The sequence below is a fragment of the Amphiprion ocellaris genome, chromosome 22 (assembly GCF_022539595.1).
Source record: "Amphiprion ocellaris isolate individual 3 ecotype Okinawa chromosome 22, ASM2253959v1, whole genome shotgun sequence".
NCBI classification, from domain to species: Eukaryota; Metazoa; Chordata; class Actinopteri; family Pomacentridae; genus Amphiprion; species Amphiprion ocellaris.
Window position 1 is genome coordinate 5,027,064 of NC_072787.1, and position 15,616 is coordinate 5,042,679.

General features: G+C 39.2%; 1 protein-coding gene across 1 annotated transcript; it reads right to left on the reverse strand.

Moving 5' to 3' along the window:
* Nucleotides 1-9,542: 9,542 nt before the first annotated feature.
* Nucleotides 9,543-13,520, reverse strand: prmt6 (protein arginine methyltransferase 6). The gene has a single exon (XM_055007087.1). It carries the CDS (start codon nucleotides 13,457-13,459, stop codon nucleotides 12,410-12,412), a length of 1,050 nt encoding a protein of 349 aa, XP_054863062.1. The 5' UTR covers nucleotides 13,460-13,520; the 3' UTR covers nucleotides 9,543-12,409.
* Nucleotides 13,521-15,616: the final 2,096 nt, after the last annotated feature.

Genomic DNA, 15,616 nt, shown 5'->3' on the forward strand with positions numbered 1-15,616 from the left:
CGCTGCTCTCAGACACAATGAAGCTGTGAGGCTTTGACAACTGACTTTCACCTGAAGTTTAATTCTTTGCTGAAGGCAGCGAGCAGCAGCTGAGTGCAGCCATGAAGAGAAGCGTGGTTTAATTATTTGATGAATCGCACGGGTTTGAGGGCTTTTCAAATTGACCAGTGACACATTTTATTGTCTAAAGATGTGATCACATAAAATCTGATAAGAGCAGCAGTAGGACTGAGTGGGAAGCCTATTGGAGTGCTTTATAGCAGATCATTTTATTGCAGGCCACAGGAAGAAAGATAAAGCTTACATGAGAGGCTGCTGGTAAAAATCACTTCCAAATAATGTAAAAGCCACTTTCCTGGGACACTGAAATCTCTGCAGACTTTGATAAATGTGCTCATAATTTGGAGCAACTGCTGCCAGATAGTTGTTGCCACTGGACTTGGTGATAATCTTGTTACTCAAAAGTATCAGATTTAATTTGACAATAATGTAGTGATGTTTAAAACTGCTACACATGGCACTTTTTAAAGTTACATAAAGAAATATGTGACTTTCAGTGAGATGTATGTGCAAGAAAGGAACTGCAACATGAATCATATAGTCTGGAATGGACAAAACATCCCCACATGCAAGCAAATCAGGGGAAAAAACTACAAATCTGGAAATATCATGTCATTTGCTCCCTTGTGCTCATTCTGTAGCAGTTGCAGTTGAGAGAACAGGCTTCCAAAGCACAATATGATCCAGAAAAAAGAGTTTTTTATTCTAGAAATATCAACAACAAACCAAGTTGGTATTAATCGATAGAATGTAACAAGCCAAGGAGGCCCTAAGAACACTAACATTTTGTTTTATGGGACAGTTCAGATGTCACTTACTTCATCTTTAACTTTACTCGTGTCACAGTGGAAAGGTTAAGGATACAGTGCTGACTATGTGAGCGGTGGAGACAGCCCTTCATGCAGCTGCCTCTCTCTTTTTCCTTCTCCTCTGTGAGCCCAAGGGCAACTTGCCTGACATGAACCTCTTTTTCTAATTCACTCAGCGACAAGAAAGAGGAGAGCACAGTGGAAAGCTACCAAAGAGCACATTTAATTCCCACTTATTGACTCAATACAAAGACACCGTATAAAATGTTCACTCACAATACATTTCAGAAGCTCATCCGCAGACCGTTAAGCTCTTTTCTGTCTTTCCTTCAAGGCCTAAAAACACTACTTGTGCAGACAGAGTTTGCAAAGGGATTCTGCAAATGAAGCCGGGCACCAAAAAAAGGTTAAAGCACTTGAATACAAATTGATAATTATATTAACATGTTATGGTAGCGCTGTATCAAATGAAATGTGCAGGAGGTCAACAAGATGAATGAAAAGAGGATTTGCCTGAATGTGGACAAGTATTACTATTATTCACAGTCATACAAAGAAGAAAACATGTGCCTTCATTTCCTTCAGTGGGTTCAATGGGTGCTTCTTTACCCATAAGACTCATAATCACGTGGCCCCATCTTCCAGTATCTCACCTCCACTCATGTGTGCTGTTAAGTTTCTTTTTTTTCCTCTGTTCTTGTCATGTCTTGTGATGGCTATTAGAAAATTGATGGGTAAAGCTGTTTTTGCACATCCCTGTCTGGCGGACGCCAGGCACTGTGGTATTGAATTTTTTTGCGCCTGTTCAGTGGAGGGTAATGTTGCCTTTATCCGGAGGAGTGTGTTTGTTAGTGGAAGAGGTGGAGGGGGAGGGCAGGTTATTCATAAAGAAGTGCTGCATTTAAGCCCGTGTTCGATAGACCTTTATGTGGGGAAAATACAGCTGTGTCATCGAGAGTGCACGAGGCCAGGGCAGAAAGCTGCATATTCCGGCAAATCTGCGGAACGGAGAGTGGCGGCTTCCAGAAAAGAAAGCAGGGTTCGAAAAAAGTACAAGAAAAAAGAAGTAAAAGTCCTGCATTCATTATTTAATTTAAGTAAAAGTACGACAGTATTAAGTAACAGTAAGTATTGTGAGATATTGTTGTTGATGCATATGGTTGGGCAAAATGAGTACTTTGACATTTAAGTCAGTACCATGAGGATGTTTGTAAAAATAACTGTTTTTGTCAATTTGCTTCATACAAAGTGCAGGAAACAGAGAAATATAAATGAAATAAATATTTGGTGAGACCATGGCACTTGGCAGGTAAGTTGCTCCAAGCATGTTTGAGAACTTGCCACAGTTCTTGTGTGGATTTGGTCTGTCTCAGTGTCTTCTGTCTCTTCCCATAATCCCACACTGACTCTATGATGCTGACATCAGAGCTCTAAGCGAGCCATACCATCTGTTGCAGGATTCTTGCTGCTGAAGATAGCTCTTTGTGACTCTAGTCTGTAAGTTTGGGGTTGTTGTCATCCTGCAGAATGACTTTGGGACCAATCAGATGCTTCCCTCATGATTTCGCATTGAAAGTACACTTGATTATGGTTATTTTCTCTATATAAGCTTTCTCAATCTAATCTCAGATGAAAGCCCCCTATGCCACAATATGCAGATTATTGAGTTTACGTTGTTGGATGGTGAGACGTTCAAAGAGGCGGAAAGAGAAACGAAGACGATGAGTTTTCTTTACAGTCACTTCTTATGCAACTTTGACTTTGGAAGCTTTTGACTGCTGTCTAGCATAATGTGGACAAGGTGAATGAAGATGAAGACATCAGAGTTGCTCTCTACTTATTGCATAAAGTGTCTGACTATGCAAAGCATTCAAACTTCTCCTGAGAGGTGAGACACTTAGTGGGAGTCAGGACAAATAGCGTGTTCACATCTCAATGCGAGATGCCTTGGAAAGACTGAATCAGGTCATTCTCGCCACCTTTATGCACCTGCTCCATTTGGACTTTGTGTCAAAGGTTTATCACACTTCTTTCAGCCTGGCACTAACCCTCCACTCCAATCTGCTGCCTGCAGACCTCTGCTGCTTATCCAATCCTGCACGGTGTCCTAAACCCATAACCCAACTCGCCCAAATTGAAATATCATATTAAGTTATAAAACAATACCTGAGAAGAATTACATAGAGGCATAATCCAAAAAGTGCATGATTGAAAACGGATTAGTGGGAAGGAGGATGTGGCCTCACAGTTTGGTGGATTTGTACTTTGCTCACAGGCTGAGAGCCATCTGCCTCGGGCTGATTGTGAATCGGGGCCATCCCGTTCCGATTTACGTGCCCCTGCGAGTGATTTGGGATTTCCTTTCTTAACAGGCGGCGTCCAGATCTGTCCTTGTTGTACGGTGTGTGTCCGTCCATGAAGTCACGCCTCGGTGCTTTCATCTGGATGCTTTCCTGATAGGCTGTGGCTTTCTCGGCTGAGATTTGCCGCTCAGGGGTAGAATAAATACTGTTTCTCATTTAAATAAGCGTATGGTTTTATTACTGTTGAGGAAAAAACATATGAGGGCAAACAGCAGGACAGAGTTATTTTGGGGTTTAGCAGTAGGCACATGGGTCAGTTCCTGTTGCTAATGATAATGATGACAAATGGTCTGGCCTGCTGGGCCCCAGAGAAATGAAGTCCACCACTCTAGAGGCTGCCCACAAAATTAGCTTTTGTCAATACCATGTTCCCAATTTGTCCTCACAGGATATGCTGACAGGAATATTGGTTACTGTAACCGACTGTGGGAATTGAATCCTATTGGCCTAGTCATGGTGTCGTTAGCATACAAGGATGAATGAGAGTCTACGATTAGATACTGTCAGCCACCAGAGTCCAGTCGGGTTTCAGTCGCTCTGAAGAAACATATTCAGTGATTTTCCAGTTGAGGATTCATACTGTTTGGTTATAGATATTCATGTTAATCAGATCACTACAAACTTCAAATGCAATGCTGCAGGAATTAAAATGGACTCCCAACACTGTTCACAGTTATCTCCTATCAAATCAGATTATTTCATTAAATTTTAAGATTAAATTTTAGAAGAAAAACTTCATTGTTTTTGTCACAGGGGACACTGCTTGATTTCAGCACAGTAACAGTGAAGTGTTGAATGTGGAGGTGACATGCCCTGACATCCATCACTTTTCATGTAGCTTACAGTGCAAACAAAGTGCGAACTGGTTTCTAGATTTCCTTTTTTGTAATATGGTGAAAAACCCATTGTTTTCCTAAAGTCATGTTGTTACATTGTTAGCACTGGTATTTATAAATGGAGTCCTGTTGAGTCAGATGCCAAACAAAATGTCAGTCTAATTTTCTGAGAAAGAGGAGCCTTGCAACCTGAGCTGAACAGCTCCGATCGTGGTCAACACAGATGCGAAAAGCTGTACGCCGTGTTCCCATCTTTCTAAGGCTGACAACTCGAGGACAAACAGATATCCCTACTATCACATGAAAATCATAGAAATGCAAGTTTTGCCTTTCTGTAGTTCTCTTTTGAGGTGTCCCGACTGTGGCCAATATTTGAAATACACACTGCCTGATGGAATATTTTTTTACTATTTTCTATTGTTTGTAAATATTTAGCTACAAATATAAAGCTATTGAAGAAAAAACACGATGGAATCTGACATGCTGGACTTCAGACTAATAAATGGAAGCTGCAGTCCTGCTTCAAACCATTCCTGTGACCTACGAGGTCTTCTAAAACCCCATTAGCAGTCATTTAAAAGCAACAAATCCTGTCAAAAAACTCCCTTTGTGTTGACACGATCCATATTTTTTGACGTAATATCACCAATATGGCATGCTTATTAACATACACAACCCATCTGTGGGCAAAGGAGAATCTGAAGTACTGAAGAGAACTGTCCAAAAATCAGAAGGCCACTTGGAGAGCGCAGACCTCTGCCAAGGCCAGTACGCCAATCCGATTTTACAACCCAAACCGAAATGTTATGGGTTCTTCCTTTGCCCAAGCTCCAACTCTCCACTATGTTTAACAAAAATCGGCCTGGTATTTTCTCCATATTCCTGCTGACAAACAGCCAGACGAACAAAAAACAAATAGTAAGGCGATGTAAAAAGGCAGAGCAGTGAGGAGGCACAGATCTCAGGAGGAGTATCTGATCATTACTTACACACTCCAGCCCTTAGGAGGAGTTGACTTGGCTTTATAATTGATTCACTGGGGGTCTCTCCCCAAACTGAGGACATCGGCAAGGACTCTGGTTAGATAAGAGATGGACAAGGTCACAATCCTGGACTACTGAGTGAAGAACTTTTGACTGATACAGCCAGAGTTCATTAAAAGACACTTCAAGATGAGTGAAATCAAAAACCAAAAGTAGACGTGCAACTTGCGGTGCTGGTGGTGTCAAACCATGACATCTTCCCTGGCATGAACTGGGAGAGTTTTGGCACGAGAGGAAAGAATGGATAGGACCCTCTGCAGAATGCCAAAAGCTTCAGACTGGCTGTTCAAACACGACCTCTGGCAGAGAGTCTGGCAATGGAAAAGCTACAACACAAGAAGCAGGAGGTCTTGTTTGTATCTCACAGGGAGATTAGTGGTAATCATTTGTAGTTGATCACAGATGTTTTCTGTCCAACTCAAATGATCTTGAGCTTCTGAAAATAAGGATGTGGGAAAATCCCAAATTGCTGATTTGGCTGCCAAATTGTCAGTTCTAATGTGTGGTATGCTTTATTTACATTGTGCTGTGTACTCAGTGATTGAGATGTTGCATTTAACTAATGCTTATGTTGTTCATGTTAAGTATTTTCTCATTTTTATGCCATTATTTTTAGGTTTTGTCTTAAATGTATAGTAGACTGAGTTTACTCGTAACAAATGAGCTATACAAATAAAACTTTGTCAGATTGTCATAATGTAGGCAGCTGAGTGATTCAATTATATTTTCCTATTTCATTTCATCTGTTAAACCTCGTGAGGAATGTGAAATATTTGTAATGGTGTATTTTCCTCAGAGCAGCAAATCTCATTCCAATCCTTTTTAACTTAAGCCTGCGACACTGATAAAAAGACATAAAATGTATAACTTAATGCTTTCATTGTATGTGTTCTGCACGCAGTGTGGCTTTAGTCCTTCAGATAATATAAAGTTGTAGAAATCTGACATTTGGTCCCAGACTCTCAGTCCTCCTGTCTCATGCATATCAGAGGACTTAAAGGTGGTGAGCTGAAAATATTTTTATATCAACACAACATATTTTATAATACAGAATTTTATTTCTATCCAATAAGCAGCTTTTTTCACTGTCAAAAAGTAGAAATGTGACTTCTAAGAGCAGCTGCAGATGTTGTGACCCCAGTTCGCTGAGTCCTGGTGGCTGCTGTCTCTCCACCTCGTTCACCACTCCTCCAGCGAACAATGGGTCCTGAAATCAGTTAGATTAAGCACTTTGTCTATTGATTGGCTCCTAAATTGCTGTGTGATACAATACAAATAATCCCATTCCAAGTTTCAACACTTGTTTCTAATGGTTTCCAAATCATGTCAGGCATAGAATGGATCACAATTAGTTTAGCATTTAGCGGCAGAGAGTGGCCGTGCATGCAAGAGTGTGATTCTGGGCTTAACGGTGGCTGCCTGTGCTGCATTTGACATTTCTATCCTTTGGAGACCTTCTTTTGTTCTGCCTGCAGGGCTTTTTATCAGACACCTGTGGAGGCTGAGGACAGACTGAGTCACTGTGGTGCACATCAGCCTAGATGCAAGTGGAGACTTTAATTTTAAAGGAAAAGTAAGTTTTTGTGGCATAAATGTGAATTTTGTGCCAATAAAAGCGACAGAGAAAGAACTGCCTCATGCACACGTGATAAAAGAACAAGAACCTGTTAGACATTTGACAACAAAGACCTCGGTCTAACATGGTCACAACCACTGCCTTGTTTCCCAAAAGTGTCTTGAGGCTAAAATGATATTAGACTTAGGGTTAGAACAGTCTGACAGGTTGACTTTTGAGGAAAAGAGAGAACACGATACATACTGGATGGAATGTAAAGCTTAAACAAGACTCTTTTCAGGAAAAAGTGCAGGTTTCACCACAATGTCCACACAATCCACCATTTTGAATCTCTGGTACAAAACCACTGCCGTGATGCTTTCCATAACATAGTGGCATACTTTGCAATGAAGTACATGAAATAACATTTGTACATCCAGGAGCCCAAACAGTACATTATCAAAAAGTCTGGTAGAAATGATCCAAAGTGGGTTGAGCCCATGTTCCAATGTCTGTGCTCCTATTTAGTATCTTCTTCATCATGTACAAGACAAACGTTGTGATCTTATATAAACCCAAGACGTGAAATATGACACTTTTGTTGGATGTCGGACATCCTAAAAGTATCTCCAGGTCTGGATGTGCTTGTAAGGCAAATCTGTCTGTAGAATTTTTAAAAAAGCTAATTCTATTTTAGGAATGTTGACAACCAAAAGTAGTTAAGTAGTAATTAGGATGAAAAGTATTCTAAAGCCCGAGGTGGTGACTGCTGACTGATGAGTGTTATGTAAGGAGCAGGAATCTACCACAATCACACAATTTTGTCTAGACTAAGAGAAAATTGTGGGTCAGAGTTACACTTCAGATTGTTCTAAGAGGCTTTGGTGTGGGATTTGCCTTTTGTCAGTGACCAAAACCTGCTTTAATAGTTTGGTTTATGTCACTGAGAAAAAACCAATTTGTGTATTATATCAGTCTTCTATTGGTTCACTTTCAGTCTTCGCATGAACGTTATTAGTTTTACCCATCATAGGCTCAAAATGTTCCTACATTTTATTACATATTATATTGATATACACTACTGTTCAAAAGTTTGGGGTCACCCAGACAATTTCATGTGCTAACATAATTACACAAGGATTTTCTAATCATCAATGAGCCTTTCAACACCATTAGCTAACACAATGTAGCATTAGAACACAGGAGTGATGGTTGCTGGAAATGTTCCTCTGTACCTCTATGGAGATATTCCATTAAAAATCAGCTGTTTCCAGCTACAATAGTCATTTACCACATTAACAATGTCTAGACTGTATTTCTGATATATTTAATGTTATCTTCATTCTGCTTTTCTTTCAAAAATAAGGACATTTCTAAGTGACCCCAAACTTTTGATCGACAGTGTAACTGTATCTGCATGTTAATAATGGATTATGTTTCATTTTTATGACTATAGCACAATGTATCTAAATTATATAAATTAAAGTGGAGAAATTCTTGTATGATTCTAAGTTGATAATTATTAGATGACACCTTCTACTATTTTAACACAAATGCATTAAATGAATATTTATAAAAAATGAAATTCTGAATCTAAATGGAAACCACAAATACCACAAATATAATTGCAGTTTAAAAATGTGTCACAACCATTTTTCACTTCTCCCTGAACTGACAGACAGTACCGTTGATTTGCAGACATTGTAGCTTGTGATTAATTTCCAGTGTCTTCATTAGAGTGGATCCACATTTGCACTGCTGACACTAAAACAAATGAACACCACATTCTGGGTGATGATGGGGTGTGGAAGATGAATTATTAGTTGACATCTCCAAGAATCTACGTTTATTTATTAACTACTGTTTCATTAAAATGCAGAAAAAGGGAACTTTTTCTCGAAGACTTACAACTAATGGCTTAAAGTCAGCGGTACAATCAGCACAGGTTTAATCAACATGGTGTCCTTGGTCTGACTGTAACATAATATTTCATAAGAGAAAAAAATGCACCTATAGAAATATTGATTGCTGGAGAAAAATGTGTTTCAACAGAATTTGTAATTTAAGAACGGATTCATTGCTGGTATTAAATCTTGCGTTCTGAAGACAGTCATAGGGCAGGATAATAATGTCAGATCAATATAACAGTTTAGAATGAGACAGTCGTATTTAAGCACAATATCATCATCGTGGTATTTTACTTTAATATCACAATCATGGATGTATTATGATTATGATATTTAAGTAAAATATGAATTTAAAAACATATTAGACCTATATATTTTACAGAAGTTTTTATCGTTTTTATTTTATAATATTCTGCTGGTATTTTTATTTATTTGTTCATTTATTTTTTTGTGGCTCTTTAATCTCCTAAGATCCGAGCTTTGGCTGGGCTTGCATTTTAGATTTCTTCTAGTTATTTGGGATAAGGAGTAACCAAGAAATATAATTATCGGATAATATTTGATATCTGATTATTTTAATAACTATCATTATAAGATATATTTTATATTAATCTTTAAAGATATTTATTTTTACATTATTATAATAAGGATTATTGTAATAATCAGATATAACATAATCCCCGATAGGATAATTAGATATTATCCTATCGGATAATATCTAATATCAGATTATATGTGTGTGTGTGTGTATATATATATATATATATATATATATATATATATATATATATATATATATATATATATATATATATTAGTGGTTGGACATGATAAAAAAAATTTATCTAATTAATTACAGGCTTTGTAATTAATTAATCGCAATAATTGCAGTTTTGTCAAATAGCAATATTTGACAGTAAGTGAAGCTCTTCAATTCAAATAAGTTGAATCAATGAATAGACATATACGTGTATATAATTTAAAATTTATTTTAAAAAAGGAAAATGGGACATATAGAAAAAAGTGATTTTAAAGCCTGAATTTATTTTCCACTGTATGGCACATAAAATCAGCATAAGTAGTTCAAGGAGCTTCAGAAAGTTGAAAATCCAGAGATTCATTCTATTTTCATCTTTTCTGGGTCTGATAAATGGTGGAATTTTGATGGTTCTTTTTATAGGAATATCAATTTTTATGTAATTTTTTATAAACAAAAAGTTTATAATTAAGTTATTAAAAGAGATATTTTTGTTGTTTAGGTTATTCCTCCTCCAAGGAGGCAGAGCCTCAATGGAGTAAAACCTTAAACCACAAAAATGTTTCATTTCTATTTATCTGCATTTTTCATCTGTCTGCTACATTCACAGATTACTGCAAATCTAAGTGCAATTATAGCGATTTTATTCAACATTTTAAGACTTTCTGTAAACTCAAGCACCGTCTAGAAAAGTGGTCTATTATGGGATGGCTACACCGTTAGCCGTTAGCATGACTCGTAGCTAACGTTAGCTCTGGTGCTAACAGCAACATGTTTTACATTGAGGTGATACCGTCGGCTTGAAGGGACGCAGTGATCAGAAAACTCTTTGTTGTACAATTTGCACACAACCAGGCTTTTATCCAAGCTGCCATCGGGAAGATTTTTAAAAGAAAACCTTCTGCCCAACAAGCTCAATCTGGTCTTCCTTCACTGTTCATCAGCGCCTGACTTCACTCAGTGCTTCCTGTGCTTCTTCTTCATGGCTACAAACAGACTTTAGGTTCATTACCGCCACCTACTGGGCTGGAGTGTTCATCAGAGTTACCGGTGTGCCAGAAATGAGGGAGCCGAGGAGGGTGTAATCAATTGCGTTATTTTTAACGCGGTATTTTCGCTGTAATTAATTCAAAATAAAAGATGTCTACATATGTGGGCGGGAGGTCATAGGAGGTTAATAATGTATTAGTATTAGTATTTGTAACAGGAATATAAAAATGCTTGTATTCTGACACAGAAAGAGCACCACCCATCTCAGAAATATATAGATACTAAAATCTGTAATAAAACTGGAATAATGAATCAAATAAAGTGCAGTTCTGTTCTCCTGAAAAAAGACACGAGACTCACATTTAAAGAACAGTCCTGTCCCTTGGCAGTAATTCAAGATGAGTGCTTAAACTTGGAGATTCCATGTGGCAGATTATAGATTAATGAGTGAAGATGTAGCAGAAAAAACTGCACTAGCGTCGACGCATGATCCTTTTTCTTGAGGACTATCTTTTTTTCAACTTAAGACTTGTGGCACATAAAACAGTCCATTTATTAGAGTCCAGTTCCCATTTGCTCAGTAAAGAGCCCAACTGGTACACAATTTCTATTTGACCCACAGAGGTGTCACTTAAACTAACTTTAATCAAAGACCCTGCAATATAGCTGTCAACAAACCCTCCACACTCACTGAGCAGACAATGGCTCTGACATATAGCAGGTAAACCAGTGATTGATCACTGACCAGATCCTTTTCAGTCAATAAATGATGAGTTATATCCCAAACTATAAAATCTGCTGTTGCCTGTTACAGTGATGAAAAACTCTGTCACTCTTAAACTCAGATTGTCCGTGTTTTTCACAGAATGCTGAAGCAGAATCAGAAGCTTTCTGTTTTCTGTCAACAGATGACGGTTCATCCTAGTTTTAGGCCAAAATAATGAGCCAATTTGGAACTTCATTAAAAACCTCCTGTATGATGCCGCCTCCTGCCTGACTGCAGCTAGTCCAAGTCAATATATCGGTCCCATGCTCATCTGAATGCAGCATTTGGATTCCATTCCACCCAATATTCATGATTGAATTCATCAGAATATTACATGTCTGCGGCGTGGTGTCGACTTTATTCAGCACTTTGGAAATCAGTCTAACGCTGTTTAAAGATGAACTACAAAACCACTTCAAAATCATACCTTTAGTCACATTTTCAGGACAGTTTTAATCTCCACTGACAGCCAAATGTTGTTTCAAATGCATTTCTACAATGATAATCTACTGTTATCATTCCCCCCTCCCCCCCACCACCACGATAGTAAACTATTTCTGAGGCGTTTTGTTCAGTCAAAAACACCAAGTCATCCCAACCTCCAGCTTCTCAGCTCTGAGAATCTCTTTTTAATTTTCCTCTCCTTTTAGAAAAGCAACATATTTGAGATGTGGTGCGTTTTCTTACCAGTTTTCTGAATTTTTCTTTGTATACCCAATGATTTCTCAAAGACTGTCTGCATTTTAATGATTAATAAAAATAGCTGTCAGTTGCAGCCTCACTCAGTACTACTGCAATGCTTTGTTATAAAATGCTGCAGAATGCATATACAGCACAACAATATACGTAATGGGCGTTTGGTTAAGTGAGGTTAATGCATGAACAGTTGATCAGGGTTTGCATTTTCCCTCTTCCAAATGAGGTGTTATTTATAGGTGTGAAAACAAACATTAACATAACAAACACTGAAATGAATTTGAATGTATTGAAAGGATATCCCTATGAGATGTAGAATCTCATTCTGAGATGGGCCAAAACAAAAATATACTGTAGTTGGCATTAGACTGCAGTAACCACTGTTTGTGTGTTTAGAAAATGCACAGAAGTTGGCTTGGAGATCTATGGATCAGCAGCAGATCCTCCATTTATTTGTGGATGAAGCTGATGTAATGTTTTAAAAACTAAGTGACCACGTGGGTCAAAAATACAATCGCTGCACCAAATCCCCACGACCAGGTTGGTGAATTTCAATAACATTTGATGAGACAAGGTCTTGGGCATTTGACAGTGATGTTTGTAAACTGACCTAATGTTAATGTCCCACTATGACTGAGCCTCAGAGCTCCAGTCAGGGATGGAGAAAGTCTTGGACTGTGTTTTCTGCTCTCCTATACTGTAGTCCACATGGATACATATATGTCTGGCGCTGTCCTCCGAGGGGTACATGCTGACCTCTCCAGTAACCGGCGTGTCCTGCACCACTTCCACCGGAGCGTCGAGGTACAGCACCGCCTGCTTCCAGTGCGTCTCCGGTTTGAACGGGGACGTGGAGAGCACCAGCGGTTTGTCCGGGCAGGGGAAAGTCACCGTGAAGTAAACACAGAACGCGTTCACCGCCGCCGAGCCGAACGACTCGCACCTGAAGTGGCCCTTCACCGCGCGGAGCTCCTCCACGGTCACCGAGTACAGGTCGAGCTCGGCGAAGCGGGCCGGGTGGGAGAGCACGTCCTCCACGGTCACTGAGTTCACCGTGATGTCCGAGTTCATGATGCACCTCTGGGCGAAGTCGGACATGCAGGACATATCGACGCCGTACTGGTCCTTGACGGTGTACCAGAAGTGTAAGCGGTCCTCCACCACCGGGTCGCTGATGGGAGCGATGTAGAGCTCGGCTTTGCTCGGCAGAATAACGCCGCCCGGCTTCAGCCACCTGTCTCGGGCGTAGAGGACCGAGTTGAGCATGGACTCGTGGAGGAGGGCATAACCCATCCACTCGCTCACTATCACCTCCACCTTCTCCGGTAGGTCCACCGTCTCCACCGTCCCTCGAATCACCTCCACTCTGTCGTCCATGTTGTTGTGTTTGACTATTTTCACCGCCTGCTCGGCTATGGAGCAGGCTTCCACTGCGTACACTTTCTTAGCTCCAGCCTGAGCACAGAAGATGCTCAAAACGCCGGTTCCTGCCCCGACGTCCAGCACAACTTTCCCCCGGATTGACTCACTGTTCCTCTGTATCGCCGTCCTGTACGTGTTGGTGCGGACGTGGTCCGCTATCATTTCCTCGTGGATAGTCACATCGGAGTAGCTGTCGAAATAAAGTCGGTCCTGCCGGCTTTTATCCAATTTTCTCTTTTTGACAACATGAGACATCTTTCCCTGCTATAGCGTGCTGCAGCCGAGCAGTGTTTTGTTGTAATACTTCCGGGTTCTGTCATCTGGGACTTGTAGTTTTCCTCAACACACGATAAGCAAGACGTAAAGCCAATCGGACTACATTCCCCACAAGCAAACTGCAGCTGAGGTCGGATTGCTGCATTCACTGTCAGATGAAAAGTGGTACATATGAGTTTCTACCAGGTAAAACAGCGATTAACGACAGACTCTTCTCTAATTCTTTTTTTAAACTGCTTTATAGGGTTGTTACAAACGATTACTTTCTTATTATTAATCCATAAACTATTTAATCAATTTTTCAATAAACTGAAGTGATTTTCTCCAATAAATCAAATTGACTATTCATTTTAAGTGCATTCATGTTTTGTAAACTACAGTGGTGGCTAAAAGTTTGCGAACACCCTTAAAATTTTACACAATCTCAAATATCATGAAATGTTTGTGGAAAAATCTTTTTTGTATTTCAGAAAGTGTGGCTGCATTAGACAGACACAAACAAATACAAATTATATCTTTTTTGTTTGTTGTTTACAAGAAAAACTAACAAAACATTATACAAAAATCTTATTTTTATGAAACCAATCAATTTTAATTTTTTATTATCTTCTTTCAGATTTGTTAAGTATTATGGCTGTGATTGTACTAAAAGAAATTGCACTTGAAGAGTGCACCTAAGAGTGATTCTTAATGCAACATACACGCAAATGTATGGGGTGTCCGAAAACTCTTTTCCACCACTGTATACCAAGAACCAGCACAAAATGTGAATAAGTAAAGGCTTAAACTACTAGCTGAATTAAATCATTTTTAGATGACCAACAGCACATGTCCCAAAAAAGCCCAACATGCACAAACCCACATATAGGCACCTTCAATCCAAGATAATACACCCAGATTGTAGCTTAAATGCTGTGTGTTCCAGTTTCCATACTACTATACTAGTGTCATGACAATATATACTATGCCAAGTGTACTATGCCAGAAATATTAGTTTTTGTGGCCATTCAAACCCACAATCCTCTGTGCAGTTAATCACAGAAGATTGCTCAAGTATAAATAAGCTTGAGGTACTGAGAGTGCACAGACACACGACTCGTATTTTGCAAACTGTGACAGTCCAAGTTTAAGGCGCATTATTATGACAAAGTGGTATGTCCCACTTGTGTGCATACTGCATAAAACAGCACTTTGTGAGGAAAGCGGTAGTATATACTTAAGGTAAAAGTACGCAATTTGGAATTTTCTCAGACACTCATTTAATGCTAATTCTAAGGTAGTAGGCAGACAACCTTATGGCTGCATGAGTGTATTTCCCAGCTACAAGCACAAAAGATAATAAAACCTGCACTACTGATGAACTGACAGTGTTCACAGTGGTTTTGCATATTCAGGGGGGGCATCCTCCAGAGAAGCACCTGTGTGTTCGTGCATTGCGTTAGTGCTGCTGTGTTATGTCATCAAAATTTTACACAGTGTACAAACTACCATTTGTTCGGTGGTAATCTGAAGTATTTCCCTACTTTTGAGACCTTGGGTCTTTGGGAACTTTTCAGATGCAGCTGCTGTCATTTTGTGAAGCCGTAGTGTTGACTGCACCTGACGAAAAATGGCAAAAATGCTAAATGTCAAGGTGCAGCTGTTGTACGTGATATGCAAGAAAAAAGTTGCAAGAATGAACTTAAGAATTTTAGAAGAAAGATTTTAAATATGGTGGATCAATTTAAAATACTGACGTCAACATAATGACACACATGGCAGCTTTGTTATGCTGGATTTTGGAGCGTACCATTTCAGTGAGGTCTAGTTGGTGGTAAATGGACTTTCCTTGAAATGCATAAATAACAGAAATGACGTGCATTTGATTTGCAGCTGTGTGTTTTTATTCTGCATGTTAAAGTATATGCAAATAGTGCAAACCAATTTCCCACTGTGGGAAGTGTAAATTCAATCAATATTAAAACCATGTGTGCTAATAATTGCTTCATTCATGTCCCCTTGTGCAGTGGGACAGCCAGACAGTTTTACAGCTGAGACCATTACTCACACTTGGGTGGCACAATGCCTCATCATGTCATTTTATTTACATTAAAACAATTTGCAGCAAATCGTTGTTGGTCAAATAATTTTTTGGTC

Excerpts from the sequence above, each read along its gene's own strand:
- prmt6 (XM_055007087.1), bottom strand. The coding sequence starts at position 13,459 with ATGTCTCATGTTGTCAAAAAGAGAAAATTGGATAAAAGCCGGCAGGAC.